We start from the raw sequence: 23,794 nt of genomic DNA, 5'->3' as shown, positions 1-23,794 counted from the left end.
CAAGGTGTGGGTCTGCCAGCACAATGACAGAAACAAGGTAGCACAAGACCGCAATATGCACTGCCCAGCTGCCATAGATATTAAAATTAAAAAAGTAAACAGAAACACAAAAAGAAACGATCCATTCCTATGCAGAGAGGTCCCTCTTCAAGCCGTCATAAAGTTAGTGGCACAGCACAACCACAGCACCCAATCAGCCGATGCACTGCGACGGCTTAGATCAAGCAAAGAGACACATGCAGCCTTTCAAAAATATTTCGAGACTGGCATGACGCCATCAGAAGCAATCCGCCACCATCAGGAGCAGCTGTCTGCCAGGTCTGATGGCATTGCAGCCCTTGCAAATGGGATGCTTAACCCTAATGCAAGGAGCGTTTACCGATGGCACCATAGCTGGAGGGAAAATAAGTATGGACCACCTGGGAACCCCTTACCGAAGCTGCAGGCTAACAAGGACTACTATCAAGCACATGGTAAGCTGTCAGAACGGTCATACAATGTAAACGGTAGCACACAGCACAACACACCCCTCCTATATTGCTGCTGCTACATTAAACTAAGACTGCACCTTTCGACCAGTTAACAGAGACGTTTTTATCGCAAAGCTAGAAATGCATACCATTTGGGAAACGACTTATTTACTCTTGTGGCAAACCCTCTTGCTGCTTTTGTGCTCTTGATGGGCATGCCAACACTATTATGTAGCCATGGTCTGATAACTGCACAGAAAAACATTATCACTAAATGCATTCCTTCAATTTCTTGAGCTTTTCCTGAAGCGCGTGAAATTTACCAAGGCTAGAAAAGAGCTAAACACATAAAGGGCCAACTATGATTTTGTAATCATTTGGTCAGATAAAGGCTGGATTGTGTTAATCAGGGCCCTAACTAGGAGGGGGGCAAGGTCTGGGTACGGGCTAGTTGGTATTCCATTTTAAGTTGTGATCACAGCGCAAAGTAAGACACGAGACAGAGAGCAACGAAGACGAGCGCTGACTTCCAACTAACTAGGAGCCCTAATTAGGAGAGGGGGGGGGGTTCTGCCCCCCCCCCCCCCTCGAAATTTTTTCGTGCTTTAACTTTTCGGGTGATACTAAAATATTTACACGCCTTCACAGTGACCACCAATAGCCAAAGTTAGCCAATCTAAACACAAACCACCCCCGAAAAAAATTCCTGGGTACGGCCCTGGTGTTAATGTAATAGGTCATTCAAAAGAATGAGCTTATATTCTAAATGAAAGCTGCAAGAGATTTTTAAATCTGTTTCATTCAGAAATTTCTGTAGTGGCTCGCTATCTTGTTGGTGGACACTATAGATAGGCCTCGCATCAATGCTCTCAACAGTTATATGAAAACTGGAGTGAGGCAGTAGCAATGTATGGCTTGATTATTTTTAACCAGCAGAAAAGTGTATACTAAATTACTTGATTAGAAAATAATTTTATGCAGCAATCATCCTACACACTCCCATGGCATCCGTTTAGTAGTATTATTGCTGAGTTGTCAGAAAAAAGAATTCGTACATTTTCTTATCACCCAGCTAGATTACTACATACTACCAATTTCATCTGCCAGCCAGTTTTACATCCTGAATTGCAAGTAAAGACTCATAATGTTCTGCAATAACATGAGGTTCGGTCTTCCTTTATCCGCTGTTCATAACTATATGTCTGGGTCTGAGCTAGTTGGCAAAGTGACATATTGAAAACGGTAGGCGCACCATCAAAGACAACGCTGCCTTTGTCTGTTCGTTTTCGTTGTTTGTGCAGACATTTTGAAATGCCACTTTTCCTCATTTCAAAAGCCGGCGACTTTGCCTTTGTGGTACGCTGTGTTATAATGTACTATACTCCTTTGTTACAAACTTCATTAGTAATTATTATGATAAAAGAAAAGTGTTCGCCGCAAGGCCGAAGCGTTAGCAAGAAACTTCTATATGAAGTGAGGTTGTTTGTGCAGCGCTCCTGTTGCAAAGGCGGCGCAGCGAAGGTAGCGTGCTTCATTCGAGCTTGAATATGCCACTGTTTGTTCTTTAGCGGCGTCTTGAGCTCATTTCAAATAGCCGGCGACTTTCAGCACAAGAAAACCGCGCGAGCAGACAGCGGAAGGGCTTTGCGCAAGTAAGAAGCGAGCGAGGTACGATGCGCCTGTCGCCCTCCTGTGTTATAATACAGCCGTCTCTGAGTACGGTAAAGAATGTGTATATACGCGCGCCGTTACGTGGAGGATCGCTTCCGCAGGTTACAAGGTCCCTGGTTCGATTCCGCGCTTCAGCTTTTCTCATTTTTCTTTGGGGCTTTTATTTATATATACATACTTATACATAATTGACGGCGGCGACGGCGACGGCAAAATTCACCCGAGATGATAAAAGAAAAACAAACATGCTGGAATCTAATGCACATTTGCGTAAGCTACGACAGCTGATGGCAGCATACTTCAAAGCACAGTGACGATAATAAATTTTCTTGGGAAGGTTGGTACAATTTTGAAAATGTGATTTAAAGGTGCTAAAAAGAAACATACTCATTCAAAGAGTGCCAATGTGTATGTGCCAGTGTTCTGTGTTTAGAAAACCGTGCTTTCTACAAGGACAATAGCCTTTGCGTGTGCTGTCCTTGTGTTTTGAAGTGTGCTGCCATTACATAAATGTAGTTGCACTGCCAGCTCCAGGAAAATGTGCCCAGTGCACTTGTATTAACTACGCTGAATGATAAAATAGGCAGTCAGCACATGTTTTTGCATCAAGTGCATATGTTAATGTTTACACTCAGCGGAAACACTATAGCCTTTTTCAAAGTGATTATAGTTGGGAAATTAACAGCCTGCTAATAGATATAGGAGGGTGGCATATTATGGACATTCAAATTACAGAAAACATGTCTGGACTGATTCTACGGCAAACAGCCATTTAAGCAACATTAAACTTGAGACGGATGAAAATTTAACTTTTTTGATGTCATATCTTTACTTTTTATTTTTTTTATTCAATGATTAGCCCGCTTAGCCCGAAGGCACTGCAGCAGGGGGGTTACAATGACAAGAAAAACACATCTTCATTGATACAGCACACATGTTCACTGAATAAGTGGTTCCATACGCTGATGGAATGAACAAAAAACGAATTACCAAACAAATTAGATCTGGTACGATATTCTAAAGCATGCGATATATCGCATGTAAGGCAAAGAGTAAACACACAGACAGTGAGTGAAGCATGTGGTATGGTCCCACTCTGTCCATGTGTCGTTCGCACTTTACTTGCAGGAAGCACCAAATACATAAATGGCACTTTTGCAGCGTAATGACTGTCTAATTTTATAGCAGCTAACTGTCCAGGTTATTACTCTCCTATTTCCACTGGCCGGCTGTTGTTTGCCAAGAATAATCACACAGAAGTAACGCACCCACATTGTGCTAGGTTACAATACAACTCAATGTAAACCAAAGGTATGGTTCATAATTGTTGCGACAATTTCCCATTACAGCTTTAAAGATTGATTTTTATTGATGCATGAATTGCTGTCCATACAAGTGTGGAGGACGACTTCTGGGCAGTGCTTGTGTCACTCCCATCATGCGTCGTGCTCAGCAGCTTGAATCAGCCCGTGACATTATATTGTCGACTCGACAGCATCATGCGACGAGACAAAAAGCAATGTCACGGTGCTGCTTACAGCCACGAAAGCAGGAGCAGTGCCACACAGGCGCGTCCTGATACACAGTTCACAGAGCACATGTGGATACGAAGTGGCGTTCCGATTGCTGAAACTCACAGCCCCTTATGCTTCGGAAATGCACAGGTACTTGCGTCTATCTCAGTGCTCAAGAAAGTACGTTGTGAAAGAAAATTTTTGAAATATTTATAATGCAAGCAAACCATGCCATTATGACAGCTTTTAGAAAAAGATGACCGATATGGCAGACTGCTTGGCTCTATACACTTTTACTATGATAGCACTCTTGTGCTCTTTCACCAAGTTTTTGCTTGCTACCTGTCTGCTAAGCTCAATCTCAACAGTGTGAAAAAATCTGTTCATTGAACTCTGTAAACCCATGTTTACATGTGTCTCCATCTGAAGTATTTCTACAAATGGTTGCTGCATCCACTGTGGTTGATACACTGATCCTGCAGCCATTGTCATAACAAAGTAAGCTAATCCTGGACATATGACATATTACTAATAATATCTGGGGTTTAATGTCCCAAAATCATGATATGATTATGAGGGATGCCATAGTGGAGGGCTCCAGAAATTTCTACCACCTGGGGTTCTTTAACGTGCACCTAAATCTAGGTACACAGGGCCTCAAACATTTTACCTCCATCGAAAATGCAGCAGCCGTGGCCAGGATTCGATCCCGCGACCTTTGGGTCAGCAGTTGAGCGCCATAACCACTAGACCACCGTGGCGGGGTGACATATGACATATTTAAGAAACAATTAAACTGCATGGCACTAACAGCTATTGAATATATGCTCTGCCCAGATTTTTTTATTATAATTGCACCACTGGCATTTCAATACTTAAAAAATAAAAACTGCCTAGGTGTTCTTTCTGCTGAAAATGAATGTGCAACCAGCCTCTACTCGGGGAAGCTTTCTACAGTCATATTTATCGACTTGTTATTCTGGTGCCATTCCAGCACCATGCATATTAGTAAACCCAGCATAGAAGTGCTAGCACGTGACCATAAAGGACAGTTGTCAATGTAATTTGTATGGTGGTGTTGTTATGGTTGGGGACACAGACAGTCCCACCAAAGTGACAAGGCTGTTTGCAGGTTCCGAACGTACTTTATACACATGGAAAACAACACACACTCAAAGAGCAAACAACACAATCACAAAGAAAGCAGGAACTGACTAATGAGCATCACTATTTAAGAGAACATTCACACAGTCCGACACAGACTCACCCACTGGACAGTTGAGCTGCTTGAGCAAGGAGAGATGATGTCCGCTAACAAGTGGAGAGACGGCTTCGAAGAGGTCGGTGCTGACCCACGAAGGCTGACGAAGAGACTGGGGCCTTGAGGCGATACGTTGGAGGCACAGAACACACATGGCCATGTGGAGCCCTTAGCTTCAACTCGTGGACACGTAGACAAGCTCGAACACTTGAGTTTTGACACCCGACTATGTTGAACCCTAAACACTGTCTGCAAACTTTTTCCCCTTCCTTTTCTTCTTCTGAAGCTGGCCACGTTGGCACATTTTTGCACAGCATCCTTGTCTTCAACACCACGCACACAGGCCCTATCAATCTTTTACATGCGCATCACAGTCAGTAATACTGGCCTTTTTCACACAAAATAGTGGCACTGTACATCAACTTAGTTATATTAAAAGTGGTATTTTCTCAGTTTCTGTGGCAGTAATGCTTGCAGAATTATTTCTGTAGATGCGAAACTGCCACATGACTATGCACGACAGTAGCACAGGCATCATATTACAACAAACAGCCTCACTACAATTACTTGAAAATAGCGTACTTTAGTTAGTGCACCAATTAGTCATGTGCACAAGCACAAGTAAAGAAACCGCAACTGAATTGTCATCTCTCACTTTCTGGTTATGCTGGGGGCTTAATTGAAGCTGAATGGATTTAAAACACAAATGAAAAAGTGAGTTATGAACAGGTGCTTATGGTCAACTGCAGGCATGGCACTTTATTTCAGTCTTTATTCTTTATTCATCAATTACCCATACAGTGCCCAAAGGCGTTACAGCGAGGGGGAGGGGTTACAATATGGAATAAAATACAGCTTCGTTCACACAATCCACAAGCTTTTCAGTCAACCCATTTCACTGGTTAATTGTTTGGGCAAAAAATGAGTTAGCACACGTTTGTCTAGGAAGGGTGCTTCAGGATTTCGCAGTAATAATCAATACACTTTGAGATGCAATGAGGTTACTTAAGGTAAAAAAGCGTGGTAAGTTGGGCCAGTTGGTAATGGCTCATGGTGTAACAGTGTAAAAAAAACGAACGAGAACACAAAAAAGCAGTATACACAAAGAGACACTGTTTGTGTACATACACAAAGATACATTCATAAGCAGATATACATAATACGCAAACAAACATATATAATACACAAATCAGTGCCTGTTTGTGTATTCTTCTCCTCTTTCGTGTTCTCAATAATTTCTTTGTGCTGTTACACCATGTACTTAAGGTAAGTTGCCTTTTTAATTCCTGTTTTATTACAGTAAAATGAATTTTTAAAATTTCAATCTTAGGTTTTTATGACGGGTAGGTAGGGTTTCCAATACAAGTGCAGCCTTCATTGCAGTGCAGCTCTCCCTCCTTCCGCACCACCCCAAAAGGAATGTGGCAGCTCGGTTTTGTATTTGCACTAGAGCTTGTTCGAGAGCTTTCTGTGAAATAACGTATACTTAAACAATATCACCATATTGTGGACCTAGATTCTGAAGAACAGCAGTGCTATATGTGCAGCCCTTGTAAAGGAACTGTGTAATGGTAAGCCCAACGAATGGGCCAGTGTACAGTACACATGAACACCAATTGACATGAGCACCACCACTTGTGTCATTGCTTCTCCCTTTGTGTTCCGAATTTCTTGTGCACGCTTTTTCTCCAAATGATGTAGTAACTCACCCAACATTGCATTCTCTTAAGTTAAATTTATCTCCAACACAACACCACTGACACAAAACTTGACCTTGCCTTCCCCAGAAGAAAGCAGTGGATAGCCACCTCTAGTGTTGGCACTACATTTAAACAAAGCACTTCAAGGCTGTTTTAGCTGACACCTATTTATGATTAATGCTACTGGCGTGAACTCACACTTATTCAACTTTTACTGCAGGCCCCTCATGTGTTCATGACGGACAATTCACGGCCCGAGAAGGATGCGCTGCGCTCTGTCTGGCCCTCGGCACAGCAGCTGCTCTGCCATTTTCATGTGCTGCAGGCTGAGTGGAGGTGGTTGACATCATCAAAGAGCAATGTTCTAAAAGATGACAGGCGCCGCTTCATGGCAGCTTTCCAAAAGGTAAAACACGCAATGACTTGGGAGGGGGGCGGGTGGCAAAAAAAAAAAAAAAAAGAGTGTAGACAAAGTAACTTCTATGCACTCCCATAAGTCTTCAAAATATATTTTACTATCAATTACTTTTTGTGCAAAATGAGTGACAAGTGCTTAGTAGTTCTTTTAGAAGAATGGTTTTGAATAGCCAAGCAAACAACTTTTCTAGCGGCACTTTCAGAGTATCTAAAAAGCCAGGTAGTCAGGAAAGTGAAAGAAAAAAAAGAACAATCTTTACAATGAAAAGACTAATTGCATCTTACAATGGTACGAATAAAGGAGCTCATAGCAGGTTGTTATGTTGACTCGTATTCCACCGTGATTTTTACATAAAAAATTTTGATGGCCATGCACTTTGTAGATGTTTTAGTGCGGTGAGAAAATTAACAAATGTTACCGAAAATGAATGCAACCTCGAAAGGTCATAATCAACCAACGCACTTTGTAACAGCCCTTACCCTATAGAGAAGACGAGCTGTAGGAAAAGGCCCAGTAATTACCTCTATTAGCAGAGAAAAACTTTCAGTAGCACCCATGTGGGAACCTACAGAGAATATATTTCACAGTGCAATTGATGCGTAAGTGCTTAATTTACATACTACATGCTGTACTGTTATGATGTACCGGCATAGTTGTTGGAGACCACACATGAGCAGCAATTAATGCCGATAAATAATGACCTGAGCATGTCCTCTGCTTTGAGGAAGTGAAGACACTGGGACCAATACACACATAGTGCAGAGCAGCAAGACATCACAATGGTGTAAAAAAGTATTTTCCATCACTGTGCAACACTCAACAGTTGTATTTTTCTATAGAGCCCCTGGGGTTCATGTAGGCACTGTCTGCAGTAATTTTTCCTAACAGTGCTATTTAGCAAAAAAAAAAAACTAATACCTGACAATCTGATCACCTTCATAGACAATTAAAATGTTCTTGATATTCAGTTTTAAATGAGCTTGATACAGGGCCCCTTGCAATGTCCCAGATTTTGTTAGTCACAATGGAGCACCATGGTTGTAGCAAAACATTTCAAGAACAAGATACAAGATTGTGGCTGTGCAAATATGAACATATTATCGGCTGCATTCGCAAATAAAGAAAAAAAAAGTCACACATCCGGAACACTTCAGGGAACCAGCTTTCCCGGCAGTCATCATTACCATTACTTCACTTGAGTCTACTGTAGAACAAAGGCGATGGTAAAGTTGTGGCTAGTACATACAGCCAGTGATATTTGAAAAAGGTTTAGTTAGGGCAGCATGTTTTTGGATGTCATTTCAATTTCTGCTAGAAGTGCTTGTGAAATAGCAAGTATATCTGTGTGAAAACTATGCACTGCATCAGAAAACTGCTGAGTATAATATAATGGCTGTCATAGGGGTAATTGATACACTGGAAATGCTTTGCTTTTCTGTTGAAGATCCTGTATGCCCAGGATGACCAGGAGCTGCAGGCAGCTAAAGAGGCTCTGCATGCATTAGGTCATGTGCCGTACAGCCAGAGAGTGCAGGCATTCCTCCAGTGTGAGCAGCAGTGGGTGTTGCTGTACAGGGCAGGCCTGATGACACGGGGGCACAACACCAATAATTATTCGGAGGCATCCATCCGGATTTTAAAAGATATTGTGCTCTGCAGAACCAAGGCATATAATGCAGTAGCCTTGGTGGAGTATATAATGACTAAGTGGGAGGAATACTTTAAACTTCGCCTACTCCATCATGCACAGCACCGAGAGCCCTCTCACCAGATTCGGTTTCAAAATCTTCTAGAAAAGATGCCAGATGTGCCCTCGGAGTCTATTGTTTGCCTGGGCAATGCTATGTACAGCGTTCCTAGTTCATCTGGAACTGCAGCATATGAAGTTGATGCTGGCATCGGCCTATGTAGCTGCTGGAGAGGGAACCAAGGTGCTTTCTGCAAGCACCAAGCTGTCGTGCAGAAAGCCTTTGGGGGTCCCTTTCCAAATAGTCCAGTGCTCACACTGGAAGACTGCCTGTTGCTTGGTCAGCTGGCGGCAGGTGACCAATGCCCTAGCCTTCAGTACTTCCTGCCAATGAGCCAACAAGAGCCCACTCTATCGTCTACACCACAAGGCCCTGTATATCCAGAAGAAGTGGCTATGGAGGATGATTCGAGCTGTGTGACTGCTCCACTAGTGACTCTTCCTCTACAAAGCTTGACAGCTGAGGTACATATCAGACTGCAGTTCTTATGTGTGAACAGAAAAAACGTGCCAGACTCAACTTTAGCTGCGTGAGTGAATTGTAACAGTAGCTTAGACGCACCCATGTGTTGACCTAGTGAGGTCTGCATGGCCCAAAACATGCTATGCCACTGTCCTACTTTGTAGTGTTTTAGGATGCAGAGGTATGCGGCCATGTTGAAGTGTAAATGAGCGAAGCGTCTCAATGCACCAACTTCTATGCAGCACTTTAAGCGTGTTCTGTACAGCATGTTTATTGCACGCATTCATGGTATGGTTACAACGTTGCACTTCCGTGCTAGTGATTCTCAGTTTAACTGACCCTCTTGGACACACGTAATTCCACTGATATATATAGATCTCACCAGGAGAGATTAGTGAGGACACAGGGCTTCTGATATTTTGTGCAAAAACTCAACATCACTTCATAGTTTTTTATGAAGGTACTATCAGCTTCAAATGAAACCCGAACACCGGCAAGCGTTCGCAATGGTATATAGCACACCATCCAGTTATCACCATAGACAGGTGCGCATATGAGCAGTGTGGCCAAACCGGATGCGCGCGCCTGTCAATGGTGATGACAGGACGGTGCGCACTATACCGTTGCGAAGGCTTGCTGGTGTTCGGGTTTCATTTGACACCGATAGTACATATGTCTCACTCTGAAGATAGCCAAATGCCTGCATTACAAACAATCTTCACTGAAATATTTTTCAGGAACGCAAAGCGATGGAAGAAGAATTCCAAAACGAGCTTCGGCGCATCGCTTCCCTTAGAACACGCAGCCCATCAGGCGACAACTTGCTAGCTGCAGTGATATCGCAGCTGAAGAAGGTGAAGAGTAGCAGTGGAGCTGACGCCTTGCTACTCACCATAAAGCTAGCAGGTTCAGTGGACAGGAGGCGTGGCAAAAAAATAAAAGTTCAACCGACAAGCCTCGCAAGGCGCAGGCCGGGCTTGCCAAGAGGCTCGGCAAGAATGCCCGCTGGGCGTCCACGGAAAACCGGAGAGCAGCAGAAATCAAAACGCTGCCATAAGCTCAGCAAAAATGTGCGCGACAACGTACCAACAGCAAAATCACATTAGAGCTGTGTGCAATGTTAGGTTTTCCTGATCTTGTTTGTATCCTCGATTTACCTTGAAGAGGTATCTTTAGCTCAGAGCCTATTTTGACTTCCCTATTCAAATACCCATGGAATGCAGGAATTGTTGAAACTTTATATACTTTCCATTGAAGTTTGTGGAATTTTAGAAGGAAAACTGAATTTTACAGACTATTTGAAGAAGAATTCTTGTTTGGTCTCTCGCTATTCTTGCACACACTGTTGATATTTGGTTTAAAAAATTTGAAGATCTCTATGAAGGCACACGTCTGCATTGTATACTTTACCATATTTTGGTCTTGCCGGGGTTTGCATAAGGGCTGTTGATTATTGCTTTTTTCTCAGGATGCTGTTTCCAACTTGAATTACATACAACGTGCCATCTTCTCACTTCTGGTTTCACTGACCCTGTCTCACTTCTCACAGATGAACCTCACACTTTTTTTCCTGAGGATTGGCAAATTCATGACTTGTCTGCAGCTGTATAATCTAACATTTTGCCAGTTCGTATTTCTTACTTTGCTGATGCCTACTGTATTGGGTTGCAATACCTTTGCTACCGGTAGCGCAGTGATTTAGCACACTTACACATGAGAAGTGTTGCTGGGTTGTTCTCATTTTCGTATTGAAAAGTATATCCATGACCAAGAAGCACCAACTGTCAGCCTGAATACGGTATGCTGGTCGCTTTGGCCGTATTTTGTGGCTGCTTCAACTATTTCAGTGTAACATCGTTATGCTTGCCTAGACTGCATATGTGTGTCTTGGACACACAGTGTTAATATCTAGCAATAAACTTGATGCTGTGTCATCTATCATGTCCTTATAGGGAAAATTAGCCAATTTTGGACATACTGAGCATGAACCGTTCCTTTATGCAATCACATAGTGGCACGTCAGACTTTGTGCCCGAACCTTGGTAAAAACATTGTGCCTTATTTGTAGTGTTGTTACCTTGTTGGTGCGATCAAAAGTTAAAGACACATCCTGTACATGTACCGATTAACAGTTACCAGGTTGCAGCATGAAGAAACATGTTGATTTTGTACACTATTGCATGGCTCATAGTCAATGCTAGCTAAAGGCTGCATGGTTGTGATAAAAAATAAAACCACTTTTCTTACCAGCTGCTTTTGAGCACTGAACTAACTTCAGAGGTTCTGCCACTCATGCTTCAGTTAACATCTATATTTGCGCGCTGTGGCTTGAGATTTTTCCAAAAGAGTGTACGTCAATTTGCATGGTGCTTTTCTCAAAAAAAGACATTATAGGGGCAATGTGGAACTGTTAATTCAGCAACTTGTAAAATGGCTTGAGCTTTTGAGCTAAAAGTGGGTAACATTGCCGAAATGCAAATATGCTTATTCCTTGCTTCACTCGTTTTTTGTATAAGGTATCTTTTTTTGTATTACAGCTTCAATTTCAAAGTATCGTCACGTATGTTGGAAGGACAGGAGAGTGCATTTTTCAGTGTACACAAGGCTGTCAGCTGACAACCTGCATGGCTGATCAACAGATCACACAACATTTGCTGCTCCACTGTGTACTTTGCACTGCATTCTTGGCGCATTCATACACACATGCTTTGTAGCAACATTAGTAAAGTGAAACTAATTTCAAATTAAGCGTGTTTGACAACCGTATGCTACAGAACGCAGGAGAGAGAGAGGGGAAACCGAGGGAGATGCCCATGTTGTCTGCTTTGGCGTTTATTGGCTGCCGGTGACGCATACGCCATAATTTCAAATTAAATATGGTCAGACTTCAGCAGGGAATTACAGGCCGATATGTATTTTTCCTTTCATTGCTAGGGTAATTGAAGAGCTATTTTACATTCAATTAACACCCTACTTGAACAAATTTAACCTTTTTTATCCTCACTGATTCGGATCTTGCCAAGAATATTCAGCTGTGATGGCACTAATTGCTTTAACTGAAGAAGTTGAGCAACAACTGACAGAAATTTAATAATGTAATTTATCTTCATCAACCAGATAAAGGCCTTTCACACCATAAACAATTGGTTACTACTTCCTAAAGTCTAATCTTCAGTACATCTCAACATCATCAATCAATCAATCAATCAATCAATCAATCAATCAATCAATCAATCAATCTCATGTCCACTCTCTGACGAAGGCCTCTCTCAATGATCTTCAACCCACCACCTCCTGTATGACATGATTCCATTTTATGCCTGCAAATGGCTTCATATGTTCGCTCCACCTAACCCTTTGCCACCCTCGGTCGCTCTTCTCATCTCAGTATCTATTTCGATGCTCTAGCTGACCATCAATTATCTGTCCTCATGAAGTGACCAGCTCAGGTTCATTTTTTTCTCTTAATATCTACTAGGGTAAAGGCTACCCACGTTTGTTCTCTGATCCAGTCTGCTATCTTCCTATTTCTCAGAATTACACCTATCACTTTTCGTTCCATTGCAAGCTATATGTCCTTATTGTCTTTGTTTATTTTTTATTCTCCAGGTTTCTGGTCCTGCACAAAACTTGATTAGAAATTAATTAACCGGTCTCAAATGACGCAGCTTAACGGCTATCCCTGCAAGCTAATCATGTGGGAGTCTCACAGGGCTTAATTTCAGGCCTTCCTTTATTTTGATGCTTATTAGTGACCTATCTACTATTCTTGTTAAAACCAAGTGCGTAATTATGCCGATGACACAACCATCTTTACACCCAGGATATCCAGCAGCCACGCTCTAGTGTAACCCTAAAGAGGCAGTAAAGGCAAATATTAATTCGACGTGCAGTGTTGAGATAGCATTCCCGAAACCTCGTAGTGCTTGTTTCGTGCATAATTGCATATAGGCTCATCCCAGATGGCGTTTGCATTGAACGTACTGGTACAGGGCGTCCAAAACTTGTTTATTTGAAGGGGCCGGGTGGCAAGCGTGTGCCGGTACTGCATGTCATGGTTCTCTTCATTACATTGCTGTTTATGTTGTTATTGCTGCCATTGCTTCACTAGCTTTGACTCACTATGACATACTGATCCTGAACACTACTTATAACAACAGTTCCTGGTTTTTCCTAGCACAATAATCATCTTATGCCTGCCGTTGGGAGGAATTACAGCAAATTCGCAATCCTCTTCTCTAGCATAGCAATATAGAATCATTACAGAATAGAATCATTACAGAATGTTCACACTTGCTCTACACGAAGCAATAAATATTAAGTCCAGAAATTAACCAACTCATTTAAATCTTCTAATTAACTCGCAGTATTGCTACATAATAGCAGCAGCTATAGAAGACACTTCGCTCATGATTACAAAGACGATGAGAACGAGAAATACTGGAGCAAGCTGTTTGTCTTGCGCAGTACTGCATGCAAACACACTTGTAAATACAGCTGTGTATAGTTCTTCCCATGCCTCTCTTTTCCTGTAACAATATTTATATGTCATTTTGCTGTATACCTTTTGGTTTTGTATAATTTATATTGACAATGCAATGAGTGTTATGTCAGGTTGATTTTTTTTTGTTACTTTCTCTTGTATTTGTGCTTGTTGAAACACATTTGATTACTTTACATGATTTTTGTTTAAATCAGCATTTCTGTTAACTTTAGTACAAATTCCTTCTTATATATATAATAATCTTACTTTTCATTTTCGCTGTTCACATGTCTACACTTATTTGCCATTTTTGCACAGTAATCATACATATATGTAATCGTAACAGTTCATCCTGGCGGTTTTTCAATTCTGGAACCTGCTACTGTGATATTTTTACCATGTAGCTCCACATTGACAGTTTCAATAAACTTGACATATTAGACTTGATAACGTACGTTGTGATTGAGTGCAAAAATAGTGTCTTGAGAAACGGAATGATTGCAGAGTACAGTAGCGCATTGAATTGGGCTGGATGGTACATTACTGAAAGTGAAGAAAGCAGTGCTCAAAATGGGACGATGATGAAAAGAGACAAACGCGACAGCGAGTTACGTACGTTTCCCATGGGCATTTTTACACAGCATGATTTATGCTGGCCCTCAAAGTTTTATACGGATGTCACAGGGTGAGTTTTCAATCACGTTTATTAATCGCGATCGGAGTGTTTTGCGCAAGATGCGGAAGGGGGCCATTCAGGATAGTGAAATTCAATAACTATCGCGGCTTGACGACGTCGAAAGTGGTGATAGCGCATTTGACAACCGTATGCTAGAGAACGCAGGAGGTCACAGGGTGAGTTTTCAATCACGTTTATTAATCGCGATCGGAGTGTTTTGCGCAAGATGCGGAAGGGGGCCATTCAGGATAGTGAAATTCAATAACTATCGCGGCTTGACGACGTCGAAAGTGGTGATATGAAACTCATATCGAGTATTTCATTTTTCAAGCAAGCGTGCAGCGGTACGCGTACTCGAGCCTCCATCGTACCGACCCCCACTTCACGTATGGATTAAGGCGAGTCAGTAATGATAGTTTAAACGCGCAAGTATAAACGTTATGCATCGAACGCCGTCTGTTAGTCTCGATGAACGGCAACGTACAGCCGTACATAGGTAAATAAGCCGAACGCGTCGTTTCGCCAAGACCAGAATACTACTATGAGAATTAAAACTTGACATGCGTTAAACACGTGTGACGTACATGCGGCGGAGAATACGGGAAAAAGCGAGCTCTGACATTAGCGACGTTATGGAACCCTAGAGGCAAACAAGCTCCAACGCGCAAGTCTTGGACATCTACGTACGCGATGCGTGCGCAGCTGCCGCCTATTTACGCACTGTTTACTTACGGCTTCAGTAGTTTGGAAACAACTCGAACCGCAATCCTGATCACCGGCGTATTCACAAAACACTACACACCAAACAGCGGTAGCGTGGCTACTACAGAACACTGTAGTGGCTGCCCTAACAGCGGCTCTCAGTTGCTCCTCACCCGCCATTTACTGCGAGGCGCCAGCCGTTGCCGTGGCAACCGTGCGAAAAATTTCAACCAAAGCGGAAATGGCGTTTGCGGCACCGGCAGCCAATAAACGCCAGAGCAGACGACATGGGCGTCTCCCCTTGGCCTCCCCTCTCTCTCCTGCGTTCTGTAGCATACGGTTGTCAAAGGCGCCACCGGGTACACTCCTCCTCTCCCTTACCCTCCACTGCTCCGCGATGCGAGCGCCATCACACGCCCACGCGCTCCTCCTCTCCCTTAGCCTCCGCCGCTCACCACCTGCTCCGGTTGCTAGGCGCGGCGCAGCTGTTGCTAGGGGCGAGGAGGAGCGCGCGCGGAGAGATAACGCCAGTGCGCACGCCGGCCAGGGACGCAGGACAACCCCCGACTAAGAAATGCATTCGCATTTAAACGCCATTACTACGCGCCCGCGCATGGATACGGCGGTAATTTTGTGAGGAGATTAAAAGGAACAAAACTCCCCTCTATGGCTGACTGGGCAACAACGCGGAGGTATGAAGCCCTCTGTGTTGGTGTTGGCTTTCGCTCAACACCAGTTGTGTGTTAATGGCATGGCCGTGGCAGTCTATTTAATGATCAGGTGGCTGCCGAGCTAGTTAGATCAATGAGAGAAATTAATTCCTTCAAATATCTTTCGGGACTGTCGATGACGTGGTGCTTGCAGGGAGCCTCCACGTGCACACGCATGCTTACGCCCATTCAGCTTTCAAAGCCTGTGTGAATTAAGGTTTTTCTAAGCGTCCTGGACTGTAATCACGAAGTACTGTTCGTAATGCGAAGGCTGCGAGTAATTAAAGCGCGCAGAAAAGAAATATTTCTTCAGTTCATAGCGATTGAATGGGTCGCTTTAGGAACGCAACAACAACCGTCTCACTATAACGTACGCGCTTAATTAAAAATCGAGAAGTTGTTTAGTTTTTTTTAATAATATCCACGTAAAACGAGGGCAGAAACGTTAACCCTATGGCCTTCTGAAGACTGATAATTAAGTACTGTAGGGTTTCTTAATAGCGTATTATACCACTCTATTGATATTTGCTCTCAGCTTGTTAACACGTATAACACTCCAAGAGCCGCAACATGTGAGGGCAATAGCTTTTATAAAACAGATCATTAAAGGAAAGATTGCGGGCGAGAATCAATGAAACGACAAATAAGCCCACCCTCGACGCTGAAGGAAAAAAATGAAACAAGGCAAATATCGTTGAATATAAATACCACGACCCTATATCCGATCATTGAGTTTAAACACTCGGACTCGCTCCTCCAAAAACTGGGCAAGTGTTTTTGAATATTAATACCACGCCCCTATTTCCTACGATTAAGTTTACACACTCGGATTCGCTCCGTATTGTTTTTTCTGGAACAGTACCGCGTTTCAGTTGCATCCTTACTTCTTGAATAACGGTGCGCCCTGTGACTGCTATACATAGATGAAAACCAACAGATCCTTGGCTTCATTATCAGTTGGTTTTCATTAAGGTTGTATCAAACAAAGAAACGAGCTCTTAAAGTTCCCTTATTTTGCTATACATAGAGACATACCACTGTTGGCCTCTTTGAAGCTCACCGGATCCCATATGTGGATGATATCCCCAGATCTATTGGCTGTGCAGCCCCTCTTTTTTTTCTCTTTTTTTATTCACTGTCCTTGATTACCTCTTATCTCCTCCTTCCTAAGGATCGATTGTTTATGTCGCACTTGGTATCTTCCCCTACATCCTACACGCTAGTCCATAAGCCTACGCTTCTTTTCGTGTGTTCTTTCGTTCCTGCATCAACACCAGAAAGATCGCGCTTTTTCCCAGTGACGCGAAAGGCACTGAGCGGGGCCTTGCTTCCCAAAGACTTTAGGAAATTGCTGGCGCGTGATCTCAGGCGAACTTCATCGCGTTGGGATCCTCCTCGCTCCGTTGCGTTGGGCGCTTCGCCAACTGCCGGTGCCCATTTCGCGTTTGACCATATTTCTTTACGTCAGCTACCAATGGCTATTGCATTTCTATGGACATCATTGTGCTCGGTTACCTCGCCATCTCTTCTGCTCATTAAACTACGAATAGATAGGTAACGCTAACAAAGATTTAAAGAAATTGACGCTAGGCAGTGGTACATACAGAAAATGTTACCGAGCACCATTTGCCAGCAGTTATTACAGTCATGGACGACGCACCAAAGAAACAAGTATGGAAGAAAATATAACATTCGTCTAGCTCAATATTAAACTCCTGATCATGGTTATCGTTGAATATTTGTCAACTAAATACTGGTAACAATTCCCCTCTTTCCCTTCCCCACACATTTTCCCTCGCCTCTTCTTGCAAGCTCTTTTTCTTTTTCTTGCTTAAACGCCTGCCTGTACAACGCCATGCCTCACTTAACTCGGGTAACTTGTTTTGTTTTATACAGCTCTTTATTTTTAATAAAAAAAGCTTAATAATTACGCCATGAAAGCCTAATTGGGTGTGTGCTTGGCAGTCGAGTATGGGCAGCGGTTTGGGGGTGATGCAGTCGAATTCACGTTAATTCCCTCATCGAATATTTATTACCAAGACACTAAAGATGCGTACTGTAGTGCACGTAACCGCAAACGAATCGCACTCGTCGATGTATAGCTGAGTGGCCCAACGTAACCGCCCGTCGTACAAGCTAGGGTTGTAGCATAGCTGTTCAGTTTCCAACCGACTCTCTCGACTGCTCCGCGGCCCCGGCGCCAGCTGAGCAGGCAGATGTTTATTGGTATCTCTCTTGAATGTTTGTCGTTGACTTGTCTGCAATGCGAATGTATTTCTACTGATACTTAAACCACAGACCTTTTTTCTTCCTGAGTAATAAAAATGAAAGAAAAAAATTCCGCTCGTGCCGGAACTAAATCCGCGTGAGCTCAATATAGACTGAATCCTTAGAGAACGATAATTACGTCCACAGAGATAACGGTGTTCTCCAAGAAAACGTCGAATGAACTGAGCAGTTCGCGATCACAAGACGGAACATGGGAGACGTCGTAAAAAACTCGGTTTGATTGTTCCTATCATGAACTATCTCTTCACGAGCACAAGGAAGACGTATACGTGGTATTGCGCAGGGTAGCGTGAGCTAGCTACTCAATTTAAAGTTTAGGATCACTTATAGCTCTAAAAACATGTATAACCAGGCCTCATCGGAGGTTGGTTACGTTTATGCGTGATCAAGCGCGTAGTGACATAGTAAACGGAACCCCTTGGTTTTTGAAATCGTATGGGTTATTTTTCAACAATTTCGTTACACGAAATAGCAACAGAAGAAAAATTATCATTAGATGCTCAACGTAGAGACAGTGAGAGACTATGCAGTTTTGGAGGTTCACGCCTTCTGCTTTTTGTGCCATTGGCCACGAGAATGACTTTCAGCGGTTACCTAGTATGATAACGCAGATAACGCTAGTAGAACATCATATAAAGAAGCGCGCAGCGTTCCAATTCCACTTTCTAGGACAGACGCTGCGAAGTAGCTTCAACACCTGACATATTGTCTCTCACTGTCGGTGTGGACCACACCGAACATAAGGCATGCCAGACTGCATCGATTGAACCCTTCACTGCAACACTGACCTCCATGCGGACATTTATTGACGTGAAGCTTCATTTCTCTGTCGGCTTTGGCTGGGAATTGCCTTCACGAAGACATACACTACATTAATTGTAATGACCGACAGTGCGGCCTGTGGCACCGAAGATGGTGTCCGTGGCACCGAAGAAGACATCGACCACTCGCTGCGCCTCTGTCATCGATTTGCGTAGGGGAGTCAAGCACCTTTCTAACACGTTGCGATGACTTGAAGATCGGCCTCTCTCCGTTCGAGCGCTGCTAGAACACCATCCTCAACTCTCGTCGGCCCACAAGGCAGTGAAGGCATCTCGCGTGCTGCTTGAGGACGACGAACTTGCGCGAACGCCTTTGAGTAGTGGTCTTAAGGACGATGGACTTGTGCTAACGCCTTTCACTAGTGGCGCAGTCCCGCACGCGTCAGCAAATTCGCTGTTAATTTATTTATTTCCTTCTATCCTCTCACTCAAATCTTTCTATTTCACTTTCCTATAAATAATCCCACGCGTAGGATAGCCAATCAGACGCTTTTCTGGTTAACCTCACTGCCTTCAGCCTTTTTGGTTTCCTTCCGTGCTTGTTAAAGCAAATGTCATTTGTGAACTCAAGTATATGCGCCCGTCACAGACTCCCGGAGAAAAAATTGCAAAACGCCGCGAATAAATGTACCCACCAGGGCGAACTATACGCGTTTTATTGCGATAGCAATTTTATGGACAGTCTCGGCTGGTTTTTGCCGTCGCCGTCACCGCCGTCATGCTGCGTATATGTATATATATATATATATATATATATATATATATATATATATATATATATATATGTCCCAAACAAAAATAATTCCGAAAAAAGCTTCCGAAGCGCGGAATCGAACCAGTGACCTCTCAGTCCGCAGCTCGTGGCGCTAACCACTACGCCACCAAAGGCAGATCCTTCACGTAGCTAACGGCGAGCGTTATATACACACCCTCTACCGCAGTACTCAGAGACGGCAGGCGCTTATAAGCGTTTCTTCATTACCAGCGAGATGGTGCAAGGAGCGCGCCGGGCGAACTTAAAAGCGTCGGGCAGCTCGCTCGGTTCTAATATTTGCGCAGGAAGAACCTTGCGCTTCCGCTGTCTGCTCGCGCGGTAATAGCTGCCGGGTAACGCCGTTGCTCTTCGCCCTACAGGACGTGGTCGCCATCGTGCGCTTATCTCGAGGAAAGAAGGGGGCGGGCGGGTGGTTGTATGTCTTGTGCTTTCCCCGCGATGTCCGCGCTGAAGTCACTGAGCGTACGAAAGTCCGTTTCGCTCGCTGCAGCGGGCGCGTTTGCGAAAGGAGCGCGCTGTTCAAGCATAAATAAGCAACAGTGGTGAAGTTAGTTGGCGCTCGCTCCTGTGTGCACCTGTTCGTTCGTTTCGTGCGTCCTGCTTTATGTTTGAGCAGTGCGCTTCAAGTGTCGAGCTGTGACGCATGATAGTTCGCGCTCGTCCTGTGTGTGTTCTTTTCGTGCGTCCTTTGCGCTTGAGCGACGCGCTGGAAATTTCGAACTGCTGTTCCGTTCTTCGCATTACATTCCATTTGTCGCTATCGCAATCATTGCTTTCGCCGTTGCGGCGAAACTGTGACTTTTTTTCTGTGATAAATGCTCACGCTGTTAAAACGATGATGCACATAAACGAAAAGTTTTTTCGCGCGTTTCCACTCTCTCCGTCTGAACCTAATTTTGAACGCGACACAAAACCCGCATTGCCTTAAAACGGGATTGCGAACAGCGCATTGCTCGAATTTACTGCGCCGTGTCGTGACCTTCCCGGCCCAAATGGCTGTCTATATAAGGTCCATGTTAATGCTACTTTCAGCCGTCTACGCCTCCTCGCGGTCTTCGAGAAGAAAGTCGTCTTTTTGCCAGCGCAAGTGCGTAGTTCGATTTCGACATCGGCCTCCTCGATCGTGCAACTCCCTCAGCAACGTACTCATCAATACTCGATGGCGCGACCTACTCTCCGTGGGATGGTGGAAGCCGCGTTGTGAGGTCCCCGTTCCAGATCGGAATTTGTAAGACTTGCTCTCATCAACGCTATATATATATATATAATATATATATATATATATATATATATATATATATATATATATATATATTATATATATATATATATATATATATATATATATATATATATATATATATATATATATTCTTGCTGGTTGCGGTCGTTCGTTGTAAGCGTGTTGTCGTCGATGTTGAAGATACGAGCATGGGTGAAACAAAACACGTCAGACAAACGAAAAGCAGGGACTTATCTGACGTGAGGAGAAAACGCGAAGAAAAGAGTAGTATGTAAGGCACAGGCACTGGGGAGAAAAAAGCGTTTGACAAAAGAAACAGCAAGTCCTGTCAGCAGTGAGAAGTGAGAAGGAATTAAAATCAAAATCTTCGAGAAATAAAAGACTGTGCGCTTTTAGTGCGCGACCGGCCGCTGAAGAATTTCACCGTTTATTTGACAAATTACGACGGTTGCTTTATTCATCAAATTAGGCAGAAAGTAACAAAGGTCTAACACAAATTATTAATTTAATTAATTATTTAATTTAAGTATTAGTTAACCAATTATTGATTAATTAATTACTTAATTAGTAATGCGACAGAGACGAGGAAACGGAAAGACAAGGGGTCAGCCATACGAGCGTCCGACTCGCTACTCTGCACAGAAGAAGGGTTAAGAGATAAAAGAAAAAAGAAGATAGCACGAAAAGTGCCGCTTCATTAGAGGGCGCATATTGATACCACATTAATTCACTGAGGTCCGCAGATGTCACTTCTGAAATCAGGTATTGTATTTGTATCATGGTCCTGGGCATCCAAGAGGGAAGGAATGAATGACCTTGTTGTGGTTGGTTGCTACATGACATGAACAAATTATGAAAATTCGCCAATTAACTACTGCACAAGACAGTATCTTCACATATCAAATGTCGTATATTTAACTTCGATTTCGGGGTTTTACGGGCTCAAACCGCGACATGATGATGGCGCACTAGTGAAAGTCTGCGAGCGAGAATCCTGACCGCCTCGTGTTCTTTTAAAGCACACGTAAATGCGGTTTTTTATTTCCCCCGCTTAGAAATGCTGCCACCGTCTCCGGAATCGAATACGCTCGGGAAGCAACACCACGTCTTAGATTACTGCCTCGTCTTAGAATACGCACACATTTTGTGTGCGTATATAAAGACTTAGAGCAAGCGGTAAAGATGTATAAGTAAAATATTCATCCAGCTTGTTGTCTTCGGGCGTCGTAGAAGTCACGAGACGTAGAAGGAAAATAAAATAATTTAATTAAACTCAATAACTTGGAGGCCGCACAGGCTACACGGCGCCACACAGGCGAACAGCACGAGAGTCTCACTCGTCAACGTCGTCTTCCTCTTCCACTGCTCACACTAGCACGCGCGCTTCTCATAGAGGCGCTAGCGATGTGCTAACAAGCTATATTTCACAACAGTATAAAAACTGTAGTAAAACAGTTCAAGGAAATATGGAATAGTTTAGCTTCACTCCTCGTGCTAATTGCATAACGACAAACTCCTCTACTGATTTTACCTAGCATGCTTTAAGCATCATCGCAAGAAAAGCAAATACTTTGCCGCTCTGTATACGCACCGAATACGTAAGGTTAAAACGCAGCTGTCACGTGAGAGAGTTTAATAATCCCCACTTTCAATGACACCGTCCAGCGTGTCCGTTCTATCGAAAGCTTCGCAATGAGCTAATGCCTTATTTCAGGTACTTCAGCCGAGTGCCTACTAACCGTACCAAAGAAACCATCGAGCCAGTGTGGGTTTGCAGACTCCATCATACAGGCGATGTGCCGCTGCGCTGATAGGTGCTTATCACTTTTCTTTGAAATCTGAGATCGAAAGAGATCTCACGAGTACGCTCTTTAGGTGCAGCTTCGACGCGATCAATATTGCCAGTATCGTATCTAGCCCTGGAAGCTTCGGCAAGTGCACATCAATGTTGAGAGAAGTTTGGGAAATGGCACTGATGGTCACTGCAAGCGATGTGCAGGACGCGGAAAAAAGCTTTCCTGCTCACCAAAGGATAAAACGTGACGGTTCTGAAGTTGGCAATGGCTTTACTTGCGTGCAGTTGGAAGGTCACTCTCTTTCCTGCATGTACAGTGAAGCAGTAATGTAGTTAGTAAATCTATAATATGGCCATCAGCGCTCGGTTGTATGGGCTTACGGAAGCCATTGAGTCGCAGCTTAGTCAAAGCCTCGTTTTCTGCTATAATGGTGACCGCGATGTATTATGTTTGGTTTTTCTGCTTGTTCTTGTTGTTGTTGTGTGTTGTTGTTGTTGTTGTTGTTGTTGTTGTTGTTGTTGTTGTTTGTTGTTGTTGTTGTTGTTGTTGTTGTTTGTTGTTGTTGTTGTTTCGCAGCGAACCTATGCGCAGCAGCCACAGAAGTCAGTACGTACCTGCGACACTAAGATGGACGCGTGGTAATACACCTCTCGAAGGTTTAAGTGCGGTGCACTTTAGGGGCCCGGGCTGTCGGATGCTGTCGTATCCTGTCGTCGCTCGGCGTAACGCAGGCAAAACCACGTATAAAAATAGAATAGGAAAAAAAAAGAGGAAGCAATCGAGAAATAGAACGAGAGAGAAAGAAAGGGGAAAATAGGAAGAACAAGGAAGAGATAGAAATAGACAAAGAGAAATAAATAAATAAATTGAAATAAAGAGAGAAAATAAAGAGAGAAAAAATGTCTGGCTACGCCTCCGCGAAGTGCAACGTCAGTGAATCGTAGATCGCTTGCCGTCACCTAAACGAGCCTTCCTATGTCCATGTGTTTCAGTTGGCTCTGATATTCCCTGCCTTTCAATGTAACTCTGGGTGCACGAAACATGGGACAGGTTAA

The 23,794-nt window shown here is 43.4% G+C and overlaps 1 protein-coding gene across 1 annotated transcript; it reads left to right on the top strand.

The window, feature by feature from the left end:
* The first annotated feature begins 268 nt into the window (after positions 1-268).
* Positions 269-9,026, top strand: LOC119381717 (uncharacterized). Its single transcript, XM_049412873.1, has 5 exons — positions 269-318; positions 1,772-1,826; positions 6,837-7,022; positions 8,479-8,929; positions 8,998-9,026. Exons 1-5 carry the CDS (start codon positions 269-271, stop codon positions 9,024-9,026), a joined length of 771 nt encoding a protein of 256 aa, XP_049268830.1.
* Positions 9,027-23,794: the final 14,768 nt, after the last annotated feature.

The sequence above is a fragment of the Rhipicephalus sanguineus genome, chromosome 2 (genome assembly GCF_013339695.2).
Source record: "Rhipicephalus sanguineus isolate Rsan-2018 chromosome 2, BIME_Rsan_1.4, whole genome shotgun sequence".
NCBI lineage: Eukaryota > Metazoa > Arthropoda > Arachnida > Ixodida > Ixodidae > Rhipicephalus > Rhipicephalus sanguineus.
This window is presented reverse-complemented; position numbering and strand designations above follow the sequence as displayed.